This window comes from Mya arenaria, chromosome 12 (genome assembly GCF_026914265.1).
Source record: "Mya arenaria isolate MELC-2E11 chromosome 12, ASM2691426v1".
Classification (NCBI taxonomy): domain Eukaryota; kingdom Metazoa; phylum Mollusca; class Bivalvia; order Myida; family Myidae; genus Mya; species Mya arenaria.
Window position 1 is genome coordinate 52,803,126 of NC_069133.1, and position 16,272 is coordinate 52,819,397.

A 16,272-nucleotide genomic window follows, 5' to 3' on the forward strand; every position below is an offset into this window, starting at 1 on the left:
ACATCAGAATTCTAGGTGGGTTCACCAGGCATCCCAGTTCAGCATTTCTTCCACTGGCCTGATGAAATGAAAGGCTAAGTGTACATTGAATTCCATAAGACATGACGGAGTTATCGATCCATTAAAGAAATTCAGGTCACTTTATGTTAAAGTTGGACTCTCACAGATTTACCATTTTTTAAAACTTTTTTATTTTTTGTCTTGGAAAGACCATTTTTTGCGTAAATATCTGCAAACCAATAATATAAGATTGCTGACAAAAAATCAGATCGTAGATTTTCATATTTCCGTTCAAAAATTTATGTTTTATGGCCTTAACCGTTACTAACGGTATAAGAACAAGAGGCACATGAGGGCCTATGCTCTACTAGCGTGTGGTCATTTTCAATACAGAGCATGTATGTATAGGTAAAAGGCAACAAACATATAGTTCACATTTTGTGTTTGAGTTATCTGAAAACGTTGCACGTTCAACATCTGAGGACAGGAAGTGTTGTAAGCAGATTACTTGTATGAACTACAGTCGAAACTCGATATCTCGATATTCTAGGGACCGGCCAAAGTACTTCGAGCCTCGAGAATATCGAGCCAAGCGGTATTGCTTACAGAATGTTATTTTTTCATTTGTTACATAAAGTCTTATTTACCTCGTTTGTTATTGGCTACGCTATCTCCGCAAGAGAAGGAAGGCACCCTTAATTTCGTAATATGACTTATTCGATTATTAAAAAACATCATTTTATTTTTTTATTTATAATAAAAATACATTTATGCAATTGTAAATAGTGGGTAACACAAACATAGCTTAAAAGTTATTTCAAAATGCATAGTAATTTAGGGATGGATAACAATAAGAGACAGAACTTAAAGTGATGGCATGTTTATTCAAACTGTTAAACCATTTAAATTCGATAATAATTATAATATCAGTCAAGCAATTTTAATCGATTAGCGCCTTGTGCTAAATGAAGCCAATCAAACAAATCAAGGTGTGAGATTCTTAACTGAACCCGCGAAAATGACATCGACCCAAGCAAACAAATCAAAGTGTGAAATTCTTGTTTGGGACCGCGAAAACGACTTCGAGCGTGGAGAAATATCGACCCTCAAGATATCGAGCCATCCGATCGAAAATTATATGAACAAAGAGTAAATAAAATCGGTCCTTTTAATTTGGTTCGAGCCAACGAGGATATCGAGCCATGAGATATCGAGCCAACGAGTTTCGACTGTATTTTAATATGTGCCAAGTAAAGGTCATCTGACAAAAAACAAACTGCTTTCAAAACTGTTCTCATGGTCAAAATTTCATTTCTGTAGCTTTAAAAAAACTAAGAGTTGTCACAGTATTTGACGAATGCCCCCGATTGTGTCATTGACCTATGAACAAGGTCAGTACATGAAAGGTTGATCTTGCCGTTACGTGTCAAATACATATGGCAGGTTATTTTAAATTGCCTGTGAACCTAAAAATATACCATCCATACTTGACAACCAACACTCTTAAGTCCTTTTATTCAGCATTCCATTGTGAATAAACATGTAAGTGTGACCTTGACGTTAGAGGTAGGGACACGGGCCTTGCACGAGACACGTCGTTTGGTATGTCGAACACATGTGGCAAGTTATTTTAAAATCTGTCCATACCATAGAAAGTAACAGCCCGGACACGAAAACCTACACTCTATGTCCTTATATGCAGCATTCCATTTTGAATAAACATGTGTGACCTTAACCTTAGAGGTAGGGACATGGGTCTTACATGCGACACGTCGTCTTGGTATGTCAAATACATGTGGCAAGTTATTTTTAAATATGTCCATACAAGAGAAAGTTACAGCCCGGCACGAAAACCTATACTCTATGTCCTTATATTCAGCATTCCATTGTGAATAAACACCTAAGTGTGACCTTGACCTTAGAGGTAAGGACACGGGTCTTGCACGCGACACGTCGTCTTGGTATGTCAAACACATGTGGCAAGTTAGTTTAAAATCTGTCCATACAAGAGAAAGTTACAGCCCGGACACGACAACCTATACTCTATGTCCTTATAAGCAGCATTCCATTGTGAATAAACACCTAAGTGTGACCTTGACCTTAGAGGTAAGGACACGGGCCTTGCACGCGACACGTCGTCTTTGTATGTCGAGCACATGTGGCAAGTTAGTTTAAAATCTGTCCATACAAGGGAAAGTTACAGCCCGGACACAACAACCTATACTCTATGTCCTTATATGCAGCATTCCTGTGAATAAACACTAAGTGTGACCTTGACCTTAGAGGTAAGGACACGGGCCTTGCACGCGACACATCGTCTTTGTATGTCGAGCACATGTGGCAAGTTAGTTTAAAATCTGTCCATACAAGGGAAAGTTACAGCCCGGACACGACAACCTATACTCTATGTCCTTATATGCAGCACTCCATTGTGAATAAACACTAAGTGTGACCTTGACCTTAGAGGTAAGGACACGGGCCTTGCACGCGACACATCGTCTTTGTATGTCGAGCACATGTGGCAAGTTAGTTTAGAATCTGTTCATACCAGAGAAAGTTACAGCCCGGACACGATTTATTTAGCCAGACACACGGACAGACGGTGCGATTTTAATATGCCCACCCTCGGGGGCATTAAAGTTGGTCAAAAGGTCAAAATCAAGGTCATCCGAGGACAACATTGATGCTAGTTTGCAAAACTGTACACATGGTCCAAATATCATTGCTGTAGCTTTAAAAATAAAAATAAAAGGTCAAAATGGGTGGGGCCAGCTTGGACTCTGGGGCACTGTTTTGCTTGAGAGTCATCATATGATGCTCCACAACAAATATCAAAGGTATGAGCCTTGTGGTTTGAAACAGGATTTTTTTTTAAATATTTCTTAAATAAGTCTCTATGAAACTTGTGACCCCCCCGGGACAGTGCCAGTTTTGACCCCAGGGGCATAATTTGAACAACCATGGTAGCCGACCACTATATTATGCCGTATTCGAAATACTAAGTGTCTGCATAGCTGGTTCATACAAAAAGATTTTCAAACATTCCCAATTTAAGTATAGCAAACCTGTAAACCCCGGGGAGTGGCCAGAATGACCCCAGGGGCATAATTTGAACAAACTCTGTGCTTAGATGGATGCGCAAACACACAAAACGATTTTCAAACATTTCCCAATTTAAGTATACCAAACCTGTGAACCCTGGGGCGTGGCCAGTAATGACCCCGGAGGCATAATTTGAACAAATATTCGCAACCAATTTTGTTTAGATAAATGCGAACTACAGACGCTTTGGCCAATACAGCTAAAATAATGGCATTCGACCTTTCAACAAGAACAAGGCAGAGTAATTCACAAAATCAACTGCAGAACCAAAAAAGAAAGTTGTCTCCCTTTACAACTAGACTTGACATTACATGTAAACTTGGCCAAAAATACACAGTCCGCTCATGCAGACTTTGCTAAAAATAGTTTAGCTAAAAAGAGCATTTCTTTAAAACTTACAAGGCCCATAATCTAGGCATGCATGGGCGGATCTGGCTGGTTTTCGAAAGGAACCAAGCTCTAATAGATATCTAAATACTGTACAAGTATTATCGAGATACAATCAAAATTGCAGACTGTATCGTGTCCACAAGCAATTGTTTGGCCAGTAGAGCTAAAATGCATAAAAGATCAATTTTTGAACTGAAATATAAAAATCTGCGATCTAATTTTACGTCAGCAATCTTATTTTACAGGTTTCCATGGATTTTCGCAAAATTTGGCTGTTCCAAGACAAAAATAAAAGAAGTTGTCAAAACATTTCATCTGTGAAAGTGCAGCTTTAACATTCAGTGTTAATGTTTGTTATATCGATTATAAATACATGTACTTTTTTAAAAACGTTGAAATATGATTTATATCCACATAAACCTTTTTTGTAAAGGCAACTTCTATGATGGATCGTGGAAAGGTACTAGACAGCTAATATTTTAATAGCAGTATTGTATCACTATTCAGTAATGAATACATTGTACAGTCAACCAACATATCAAATCTCCCCTGAAGTTAAGCAGTTATTTGGAAAACATAAAAGTCAAGTTTTATTTTTGTCCAATTTGTGAGCACGCGTCATGTGAACTCGCAGGCTTGCCCGGAAGTGGTAAGTTTTTGCACACATTCTGCACATATGATGTCCGACCCCTGTATGCTTGCTCGAATGATCATCAAGGTCTGACTTCTTCTCAGTTGCAAATTTACAGAGATCACATTTGTATATCTTGTATTTATACACTTTATTCTCCCTGTCCTTGTGAAGTTTAAGACCAACTTCTGTAGTGAAGCCTTTACCGCATTTATCACACACATGTTTCTTCTCTTTTATATGAACCCTCTGCATGTGAAGTGTGTGAGCTGTCTTTGAGACGTTCTGTTTCCCACATATCTCGCACTTGTATGGGGTTGTCCCTGCGTGTCTTGCCTCGTGTTGGCGAAACGTGGACTTGTTACGAAACTGCTTCCCACAAAAGCGGCATACACAGAACGCTTCCGATGGAGCCTGAAAGTATGCCAGTCATATAGTGAAGAATGTGCTGCCATTGCAAATCATTTAAGGGAACTCACTCATGATTTTGACCCAAAGATTATTTTACTCGGTAATGTATATGAAAACACATATTTTAACATCATTTTACTCTATGATGTCGTAACAAAATCCCAAAAAGTAGTTTGGTTTAACTGGGGTGCGAAACAACGCCAGTCAAGTCAAGAAAAACAGAAAATATAAACATGCACCTTAACCGTAAGGCCACCAGGATTTATACAAAAGTGAGATTTTGACATTTTTACAATACATTGATAACATCACACGTGATAATTTCAATCAACCAATCACCCAACAACATGCCGTTAATCGCGTTATTTACGCTAATGAAAAGTGGGGTCTTCACAATATCACAATTTGTTGGTGGGTTTCAGCTTTTGGTATTTTAGTTTTAACACTCCTCGTGATTTGCGACACTTTGTATCGTCATACAAATACTTGTGCGTTTACAACAAGAGGCCCATGAGGGCCTATGCTCTACTGGCATGGCTCTTGTGGTCATTTTCAATCAAGAGCATGTATGTATGGATAATAGGCAACAAACATATAGTTCACGTTTTGTGTTTGGGTTAGCTGGTTCAACATCTGAGGACATAAAGTTTTGTAAGCAGATAGTTGCATGAACTGTTTTAATATGTGCCAAGTAAAGTTCATCAGGGGAAAATATTTGCTTTCAAAACTGTACTCATGGTATAAGACTGCTGGCAAAAAAAAGATAGCAGATTTTTATTTATATTTAAGTATAATTGTGTTTTATGCATTTTCCATAAACCGATAGTACCGGTTTTAGCCATAAAACATTAATTTTCAAACGGAAATATGAAAATCTGCGATCTGATCTTTTGTCAGCAGTCTTATATCACTGGTTTGCTGATTTTAATGCAAAAAATTAGTTCATTTCAAGACAAAAAATAAAAATGTTGTCAAACTCTCAAAAAAGATAAGAAGTTTGAGAAAGACATTTAGTAACTGAAAACTGAATATCTTCAAATATGTTTCAAAGTTGGCCTATTGTTCTTCGTCCTTTTATTGAATATTGATGAAATATTTTGTTTCCATATATAAAAATGCAGTATGGCTTACATGTATGAGTGTGGAATATACGGCAAGCTTCTTAGAATTATACCGATATGTAGCAACGATTTAAATCCTGTATCAAATCATGTTGCAATTATTCTGAGTAGTTTAATTATGTTGTTGGCTTCAGCCAATGGGAGTTATTGGTCCCTCTTTTGTTTTCTGTCTTTGTTGAAGACTTTGAGTTGTATATACAAAATAATGCTGAATCTGGTTGATATAGTACTAATGTTAATGTTGTTGCAGATGACATGATAATTGTCGGTAAAACACCTAAAGAAGTGCAAGATCATTTAGACACATACTACGACTGTTGTAATACATGGGGGCTTAAAGTAAATACCAATAAAACAAAATATATGGGTTTTCGTAAACGTGGTGGATTATAAGCCACCTTACGTTGGGCCAACAATGGAAACGTCATCGATAACTACCTTCGAACTGTTATCAACTATACAGGGAAGTTTCCCCCTTATATATCAAGAACATATAATTGGAAATGCAAAGATTATGAAAATAGTCCAAAAAGCCTTTTTGCCAATTGTTTGATGATTTTGTTTTGTCTGTTTTAAATTATGCATGTGAAATATGGGGAATTCTAAATCAAAATAAATAGAGAGAATACACCTGAAAGTTGCAAGGGACTGTTCAATGTTAGGCCAAAAACATGTAATACTTGTATCTATGGTGAACTTGATAGATATCCTCTTTATATACATAGGTATATGTGAAGAATGAAATATTAGTTTAGAGTATGCAGTAAATTAATCGTAAATGGCAGAAGTTATTAACAGTTAAAATCGTTGAACACTAAAACTTGATATATATGTTATACACGATGTACATTGTACTAGTTACATAAGCGTATTTATTTCTAAGAATAATCATTGAAAACAAGAGACTCATTGTTTAATAACTTTAATGCAGATTGCATACATATATAGTATTTAATATCTAAACATGACGTAAAACATGACTTAAATATTCTAAATGTTAAAGGTAACAACTTTTATTACAATGTCCCAAATAATAATCTGGTTTATATATTCATCAATGAAGTACATAGAATCCTTAATGATTCCAATATATATTTTTATATCATAACTCTATAATAACGTTTATTATCATTTTGCTTTAACATATGGCCTCAATTTCTCGAAACTTCTCAAGTCCCTTATAACAGGATTAAGCTAAACTCACTATTTTTGTTTTTAAAAATTTGGATAATATTTACTTCATTAAGAGTTTTATACTTTAGATAAGAATTTTTTAAATGTTAGTTAAATTAAACCATTTTTCATTTATCAAAATTCCATTCAAGTATGTATTTTGAGTAATTGAAATAAGCTACGTAAGCCTGTTAAGATTAAGAAGTTTCGAGAAATTGGGGCCTAGTGTTCACTTACCCAAAAAGAACTAAAGTGATACTCATCTTCAAATTCATTAAAATCACACACCACATTACCTACGAAAATACAAGCAACTCATCACAGTCAATTCACGTTTCATCTGACTCTGCAGGAGTTGTACTGTATTTGCTTTCATGTGTTTTTCTATGTCTTGACAAACTTGACCTGTGTCTGAATGTTTTTCGACAAATGTTACACATCTGGCTTTTATTATTTTTGTGTTTGTCCATGTGTGCGTCAAAGTCTGCCTTGTCAACCAAAGCGGCGCCACAGATGTCACATACTTGGTCATTCCTGCGCTCTTCCCTCCGCATATGTCTCATTAGGTCGGCATTTGTTGCAAACAATTTGCTGCAATTAGCACAGCCGTGAGTCTTCTTTTCTCCATGCTGACTGCATCTTAAACAACGAAGAAACTTTTCAATTGATTAATTATATTAAATAACTTTACAACTGCATACAGTACAACACTTGCTGTTATAATTCCTACTTCTTCATACAATAATTGCAATCTTAGCTCAGTGCAACGACATCTACAACAATGTATGGTACGCTTTCTTACATGTTATGGCATTGTTTCTGTGTTATCAAATATTTATTACTACATTTTACCATTCCTCTTCTATAAAACATGATGTGACAAATGCCCAGTCTTCGAAGTAGACAACATTCCCAAAGCCCAGGACAATGAAAAACTGTCGGGCAAGTTAACACCCCGTTATTACATCATGTCCTCCAGGGCAGGCAATTTACATTTCAGTCCTGGATTTAAAAATCCATTGTAACGCACTTTCTGGCTTTTGAGCAAAGCTGACACATCTTTATTGCCTAATATTATTATGGCAAGTTTAAAAGGATTCTGGAATGTACATTTTAGAAGATGCTTGCCAATTGGGCACGTTCATAAAAATAAAGATTTCGAAGTCTGAATGGCACCAGTCTCGCCGTGGCGGAATGATAGCCTATTTAACTTCAAGTGCTAGCTCGACCTTTGAGACAAGAGCACAAATGCTATGCATGACACACTCTCTGATGATATTGTATATTTCTTTGAAGTAACAGCTGAGGAGCAATAGTTAGGGACAGACGGACCAACATACACACATACAGATGGACGGATAGTGCTACTACTATATGACTCCATCCGTTATCATAAAATTCACTGCCATAAATATTTAATTAGGGTGAGACTTATTGAGTAATGAATATATACATTTACTTACAATTTAAAACCATACATCAGAAATGATATGTGTACAACCCACGGACTTTTAAACCATTACAGCTCCGTGATTAAACCCAAATATTAGAACTGATATGTGTAAAACCCACGGACATTTAAACCATCGCGATTAAAAAATAACTTCAGAAATAATATGCGCATCAAAGAAAAATGCATTTCACCCAACCTATGAAAATTGTTCAGTGATATTTCCGAATGATTGAAAGAGGGAGTTGTTTACCTGTGCCGTGTAAAGTTACTCCTGCTATAGAAGGTCTTCCCACAACAGTGATATCCCTTTGTGCTGGCAACATGGCGTGATGCCTCATGCTGTCTTAGATTAGACTTAGATGCCAGTCTCTTGCCACAAAATCCACATATGCATGCATCATCCTTGCTCATTTTAACCTAATGATAAAACGAAAAAAGAAAATAAGATTTAACATGGCAAACACAGCTTAGCTTCTAACTATCATCTGAACAATAAATACAGCTGTGCAGTGTATGTATCAGAATCATACATCTCTCACCATGAAAAAAATCATGGGTGAATTGGAATCACAAATAATTTTACTTCTTATATTCATTAAGGGTTGTTTCGTTGCATAATTCATGTTCAACCCGTTCATGAAATAAGATTTAAAGCTGATAATAAGACTGGAGAAAATTTGGGAAGTAGGAGTTAGGTGTTTTGTATTTTTTGCCAGGTATGAAACACATAGTTGTGCCTCCACCGATGGTATCACGGGATTCACTAAAATCAAACAAAACAAAACAGACTTACCGTATGGGGAATAAACGGAAAGCAATATATACGGCAATAAAATAACCGAAATGGTTTTATCTGTAAGCCAAATAACCATTAAATAACAAGTTCATGTTCTTATGTGAAGTTTTATCTTAATTACGAATGTACCCCGGTAATACATTATGTTATGAATGAATTATGCAACGCCCATTCATTAATGTATGGTCAATATGCCTGCATATGGTTTGAAATTCTTGATTTTATATCTTTCACAGTAGACACCAGGAGTCGACCAAATCTGGCCATGTAAATTGTATGCACTAGTGATAGTGTCTTTATTTCAATACACCAAACCAGACTGAAACCCGCCAATAAATCATGTTTACTAGTTTCAAGTCAGAAAATACAACATTATCACATCTTTGTATATGCATATAACTATCTGCTTATTGTTTGATATATGATGAAGTTCTGAAGCATATGTATGATTTCTAGGATATATCAATTTAAGGCTTGAACATTTTAGTATTGAAGTTCATCTGACTTTAAATAATATTTATACGTATTATTTGCAAATGTTCTCTAGGACAATCAAAGAACAATATTAAAAAAAGCTTCTAAGACAACAGAACATTTCATAGATTAAGCTACATTTCATTGATTAAGCTATCTGAACCGATGTGGCATTAATGACATAGCTCTTTTCCTCGACATCACAAACATTTTACCGCGAATAAACGTCATTTGACCAATCACAAACTTCTTTAAAGGTATTCCGAGATTTTGCATTCGTCGGAAAATGAATGCAATTTAAAGGATATGCGTCAATCTAAAGAAGCGCAATAGAATCGTTAAGTATGACAAATGAAAATAACCTTTCAATTCCAAGGTATAGTGACGACCGTCTACAAGTTTAGATTTATTACAAATTATGAAAAATCAGGTATCGATATTGTAAAGACAAACATCCTAGAATTATGCACCAGTCAATTGTAACCACGCCCCCCCCCCCCGGTCTGGGGAATAGCGGGGACTTTAACTTTCAATCCAGCCAACCCCGGCTAAAATCCCCGCCCTGCGGGGACGAACAGATGGTAAAATCCCCGCCAAATGCCCCCGCACCCCAGGGACCCTAGGTAAGGCCCATTCCCTGCTATATTCAAAGCGAAGACAAAACCACCGCATTCACCCGGCACTGCGGGGCCACCTGAAAGGTAAAAACACGGCCCATTTCCCCGGCTATCCCCGGAATACCCCCGGACCTGGGGGGGGGGCCTGGTTACAATTGACTGGTGCATTATGATCATTATGTCAGAATTATAATAAAAGCATGGTAGTTCTATGAAACAATCATCGAACTTACAGAATATTGGATAGAACAAGAGCAAATGAAGAATGCCCCCAAGGTGCAGGACAGACCAAGAAGAGCTAACATAAACTATAGGCATATATGCAGGATCCATGATTGTTAACTTCATGATCGACAGGGCGTTAATCTAAGAGTTAGGGATCTCAGACACGTACAGAGATAAGGACCTGTGTCTTGCACCTGACATATCGCCTTTATGAGCCAAACATATGTGGCATGTTACAAATGTATTTCAATATCCCCACTTGCACGACACAGTTGCAGCCTGGACATAACAACCTACTAGTCATGGGCTTATCGGGTCTTGTACAACACACGTTGACTTAATGTGACAAACATCAGTGTAAAGATATTTTGAAATACCCGTGAGCATTTCAAAGTTGCAGCCCAGACATGACCACTTCCTCTTCATGTGCATAAATACAGTAATACATATTTATTAACCTCTAAAAGTGATTTTAACATTCTGGGTAGGGAGGTTGTTCTTGTTCACGATCTGTGCCCGGTTATTTCCAAATCACATCATGCTAACAAAGTTACGCCGCGGACACGGAATAAACGGAAGGACAGACAAACAGATGAACTAAAAGCATGAACGGACTGAAAGACAGGGTGTTATTAATGTGCCCACTTTCGATGGCATAAACACATATAATATGATGCTTTTGAGCTTCTGCTTTCATAGAATATTGAATCTTAATCTAATTAATTACCTGGTGCTAGGACAAACTTTCTAGATTGTGCAAGCAAACATTTAACCTGAGGAGCAGGTTTTTTTAGCTAAACTGTTTCCACCATTGATTTAAGGGACTGCTATTTGCTATGCTATATGCTATATATATGCCACCGTATATGTTGTATATATGTTGTATTTAAAAAAATGTCAAAAGAGTTAGACCTTTACCTTTGGTCTCCCTTCTTTCTTTTTTCTATTGCTAGTGTGTTTTTCCTTTGCCCGTCCAAATTCATCATTGGTATCACCGGAAGCACCTTGCATCACTTCAACTTGAATGTCATTATCATCAACATTGTCATTATCTTCTGAAATATCTGGCTCTTCCTTAACAGTAACCCTTTTTCCTTCCTTGTTTATTGTTTGTATTAATCCTACATCTGTCCTGAACCCATTGTTTATATCACTTGCTTTGTCAACTGTATTGTCCATAACACTATCATTTTTGTTGCATATCTCCTCTAATTCCTGTTCAAGTTTTGGAACAAGGCCATCAACAAAACTTTCTGTAACATCATGAAGGGAATTGTCTTCAAAAGTCATAGTAGAACTAGAATTGGTAACTTTAATTTGTTTGGCTGCTTGAAGAGTTGATATACTTTCCTCTTGAGCTTTACGCTTAACGGATGACATTTCTGGGTATTCTACAGCACCTGTTGTTGGGTTAAGTATTCTCTCTATCGGATGTTGGTCAGATTCCACTGGCCATGTTATGTCTTTTTTCATTGTGGTCTGAACAAATCCACCCAGATTCTCTGTAAGTACTGACATGTCTGTAATAGAACAAACATATGAGAGACAAACAAACCTGCAAGTCTTTCAACAGCTATACTAAAATGAAGTCATCTATCTATAGGCTGTTTAGATGTTTTTAATAGAATGTAGCTTCTTTTTTCAAATAATACAGTTCAAAACTAACAAATTCATAATTGGTATTATGTTAATGTTATTGACAATAATTCAAAACAAAACAAAAAGTGATTGTCTTTTCATATAACAGCCTGGCAAGGTTGGAACTCCTTTGTTTGAATCATATGCACACAATATTAAATGAATATCCATAAATCATGTTGATTTAAAGAATTTTACTTTTAAAGCAAGAAATAACTTGAGTACAGTTATGACTCAAAGTTCTACTCAACTGTTTATGAATATATAGTGACTTTCTTCAGTAAGAAAACAACATTTAATTAATTTAAAGGAAAAAATAATGCAAAAGTTAGTCCGAAAATCCCAATTTTTTATTTTACATTTCGAAAGTTTGAACATTTGGCTATAATACATCAAAAAATAGCCAGGGGGACCACCATCGTCTAAAACACTTATTTTGACGTTGAATACAGCAAGAGTACGTTAAAAAACAAACAAAATGAAAGTTAAAATTGCAAGTTATTCTAATATTTCAAATTTATCTTTCTTTTGTGTATAAATATCAAAATGAAAATGTATTCTGCTTGTTTCATTGTATATATATATATATATATATATATATATATATATATATATATATATATATATATATAGTAATTTACATGTTTTTTCGATGAAATTTAAATATTTTATGACGCGATTTACGACGAAATTAAAGAAATTACGGTGTCTTATAAGATAGCCGGTTTTTGCACTAACCTTCATTGGAAAGGTATTTTATTTCACATAAATAATTAAAAGAAGCTTAGCACTTTATGCTGACCAATTTTCAGTACATTTAGAAAATATTTCATTTTTGACGTCGAAATGTGTTGAGCACCATATCCCACCACCTTAAATAATAAACTCAGTTGAGTATACACTTTATTTCGAGAAACTGGGACATTTTTTTCTTAATTTATCTTTGAAAGAATACCTGGTTTCTTGAAGAACCAGCCCTGCTCACCGAAGTAAGACTTGAGAGCAACCTCTTGTTCCACAGTGACATACAGCATCATCAGGTACATGCTCATCATTTAAATGTCCAGCTCAACTAAAAAACAATAAAATATTCATGCGTTATTATATAAGATGGGTTTTTTCCTACTATATCTTCTTTTTCCCTGTACATTATTTCAATCTTCAAAAGGAATATCTGGAGTGATTTTTCTTGGTAAAATTGACTGCCTTTTAAAGACTTTGAAAAAGTATTTCATGAAACACAAACAAAGCCATCACAATCTTCAATAACCCAGGGTAAGATGTTATGGTGGCTAGTACAGCCGTAAGATAACCTGATAGCGTTCGCAAATTGTTTCGTGTAAAACACTTAATTTTGGGGATAAAATAAAATATCTAGCTATTTCTTAGGCTTACATTTCAGTTAATCAATAATCCTATTCCTTTTGGACATGACATAGTCATATGTAATGAAGGGTCTACTTAACAGAATATCCCTTTAACTGGATTGTAATTTTAAACATTACGTTAAATATCAAACTAACACAACAGTCAAGGTAACTTCTAAACATCCATCTATTCAGATTCCATGAATTCTGTAATCATCATCTTTAAGCCTAGGGGATATTTTTATCATTTTTGGAAATTGATAGGGAGAGGAGGTGGCATAACAACGAAACCTGCCCCTGTGTCAAAGGCTAAGCCAGTGAATCTTTCATTGATCTTCTGATTTGTTTAGTGCAGCACTGCAGGCTCAATTTAGAAATTTTAATAAAAAATTGCATGCCTTCGCGAATTTACGTTCTGAAGTGAATGCAAAAGACGAGAAAATAAAACTTAATTAATCTGAACCTTTACCGTCGATAAAATTGATCGATTATAGGGCATGCAGCAAAAGACCAAGATTGCAAAAACACGAATACTATATGTAAGAATGTTTTGCATAATTTGTAAATAAGGGGGAAAACCCATACTGTACTGAAGCTGTGGGTTACAAGCAACCATAAAATATTAGGATAATGTTACAGAGAAGATGGACGCCCGACATTTTTCATTTACAACTGAGAAGTCGGCACTGTGACAGCGTACATAAAAATAACATATTTTTTATTTATTGCAAACTAAGTATCGTGCAGCTTTCGCGCGTGTAGTCTCGAGAGATTCTGATGAAACGGTTATTTATAACCCCCACTATATGACTCATGCCCGCTAACTGCATAATTACTAAAGATCATTACCGTGGATACAGTTTATTATGTTTTAAATAGCATAATCTACCTTGAACTATATAGTTTCCTTGTTCTATGATTCGCATCATTTATTTTAGTGATGTATTTAAATTATTATTCATACGGACTTCCGACTCGGAATTAAGTCCGTATGAATAATAATTTAAATGCATTTGAAAAAATGTAGCCAGCCTGATTGCTGAATCTCTAGATGAACTTTTAAAGACAAGAATATGTGCTGCTCAAAGAATTGGTTATGTCCGGAATTCCATACCGCTTCCGAAAATTAGAATTTGGTCTTTATGTAAGAAGAGATTCTTATAGCCTATGATGTGTTATTTTGACTCCTCCAAAATATGTCTTTGTAGTCAATTAGTGGGGTCACGGACCTTTAAACCTTATATATCTTACAGGTCCATGGTGGGATTTAATATTGGAGTTGTTAGAAACTCATTGCAACATATCCAAAAAAATACAGATACAAAATTCAAGCTGATTCATGATTATATTTTTCCTCAACTTTATCCTCAAAATCTTTTAATTCATGAATTTTGCACTAGTTATCAACTTAATTTATGACTGACTACACATATACAATGTAGTTGGGTATGCCTCAAATGATTGTCAACAGGTAGTAGATGGTAGTTGTATTCGTTTTTATACATTTTATTATGTGTCTGATATTTGCAGATACCGATGTGCCAAAGAGCTGTGGCATGGCCCTGCAAGTGGTAAAGCAATCTGAAACCGGCGAATGCAGCACTGAATCCAACATTTCAAGAGAATAAAGAAGTTAGTCTTCCCTCGGGGATTCAGTTTACGGTGTTCTGATCGTATATATGAACACAATATCACTATTTGTATATTGTTATACTATTGATACATTTATATATACACTTCGCCACCCGTGAAAAAAAATGTTTTTCTATGACACTCATGTAATGAAATACGACGGTACACTGAAATCAACACATATCTTCTATCTATCGCCATAGTACAAGTATCATACATGCTATATTTTTTTCAAGTAGAATTCTTAGAATTGTATTGAAATGTCATATTATTACTTTTTGAACAAATATCAAAGGACTGAAGGGCCATATTTTAGTGTCAAAAGGACTGAAGAGCCATATTTTAGTGTTTAAACTATGTAACGATCACCTTTGGCGGAGGCGAAACTAAATCTCTTCAGTGAGGCTTAACTCCTCTAGCCAAGAAACAATTACATAAGTTGGTAATAAAAGACGCAAATTCATGCTCTTTTAAGCACCTGTTTTCAAAGATGCCGGTAATACTTTATGTGGGTAACGGTAACGCCAGCCTAAAATACATAGAATAACTGGGAAGGACCGTAATCTGATAATTTATGAGAAATTAATTTCTACATCCATTTCAATTAAAAACATAAATAAAATAAACATTGAAGACAGAATAAGCTTCATCTTTTAATTTTGTGGTTTACTGAATGAGTTTTGATCTTACCGTTTTATTTTTATTAGACTAAGTGTACATGATCATGGCCGTTCTGGTTGTAGTAAGTTTATTCCGTTTATCCTCCATAGGTGAAGAGAAGTATAGCTTTACAAATACATATATATGCACCAGACATAGTATAGATATATAGAAAAAAGCATGGACACTTGATATAAGGTTATCTATAATAAATACAAACAATACATTGAATCTGACATATTGACGATGCGTTAGAACTATATGTATATGTGTTAAATGCTCACTCGAAGGTTGCTTAGGACTTTTGTACTGGAGCTATTAAAAAGTCTACTTTCTTACTGATGTATAACAATGCATGTACATTTGCAAAAAGTCCAGTGTTTGTCGTCTTTATTATTTATTTCCTTACATGTCCTCAATATTCTTTAACTCCGATGCGACGAAAGTTACATGACAGGAAACCCGTGATGGAATCATGCATGACAATGGGGTTCCCATTTTACCATAAATATATATGTATTCGATTGCATCGCTTTTGGACAGTATCAAGAATGCTGGCGCATTACCAACCACTTTTCAAAG

The 16,272-nt window shown here is 35.4% G+C and overlaps 1 protein-coding gene across 2 annotated transcripts; it reads right to left on the minus strand.

Moving 5' to 3' along the window:
- Nucleotides 1-731: 731 nt before the first annotated feature.
- On the minus strand, nt 732-13,942 carry LOC128210987 (zinc finger protein 484-like). Of its 2 annotated transcripts, XM_052915353.1 has the most exons (5): nt 13,868-13,942; nt 12,987-13,103; nt 11,312-11,913; nt 8,532-8,698; nt 6,646-7,467 (listed from the first exon to the last, which is right to left on the minus strand). In XM_052915353.1, exons 2-5 carry the CDS (start codon nt 13,084-13,086, stop codon nt 7,158-7,160), a joined length of 1,179 nt encoding a protein of 392 aa, XP_052771313.1. In that variant the 5' UTR covers nt 13,087-13,103; nt 13,868-13,942; the 3' UTR covers nt 6,646-7,157. The 2 variants fall into 2 exon arrangements, with proteins under 2 accessions (XP_052771314.1, XP_052771313.1); XM_052915354.1 differs by lacking the exons at nt 6,646-7,467; nt 8,532-8,698 and adding an exon at nt 732-4,537.
- Nucleotides 13,943-16,272: the final 2,330 nt, after the last annotated feature.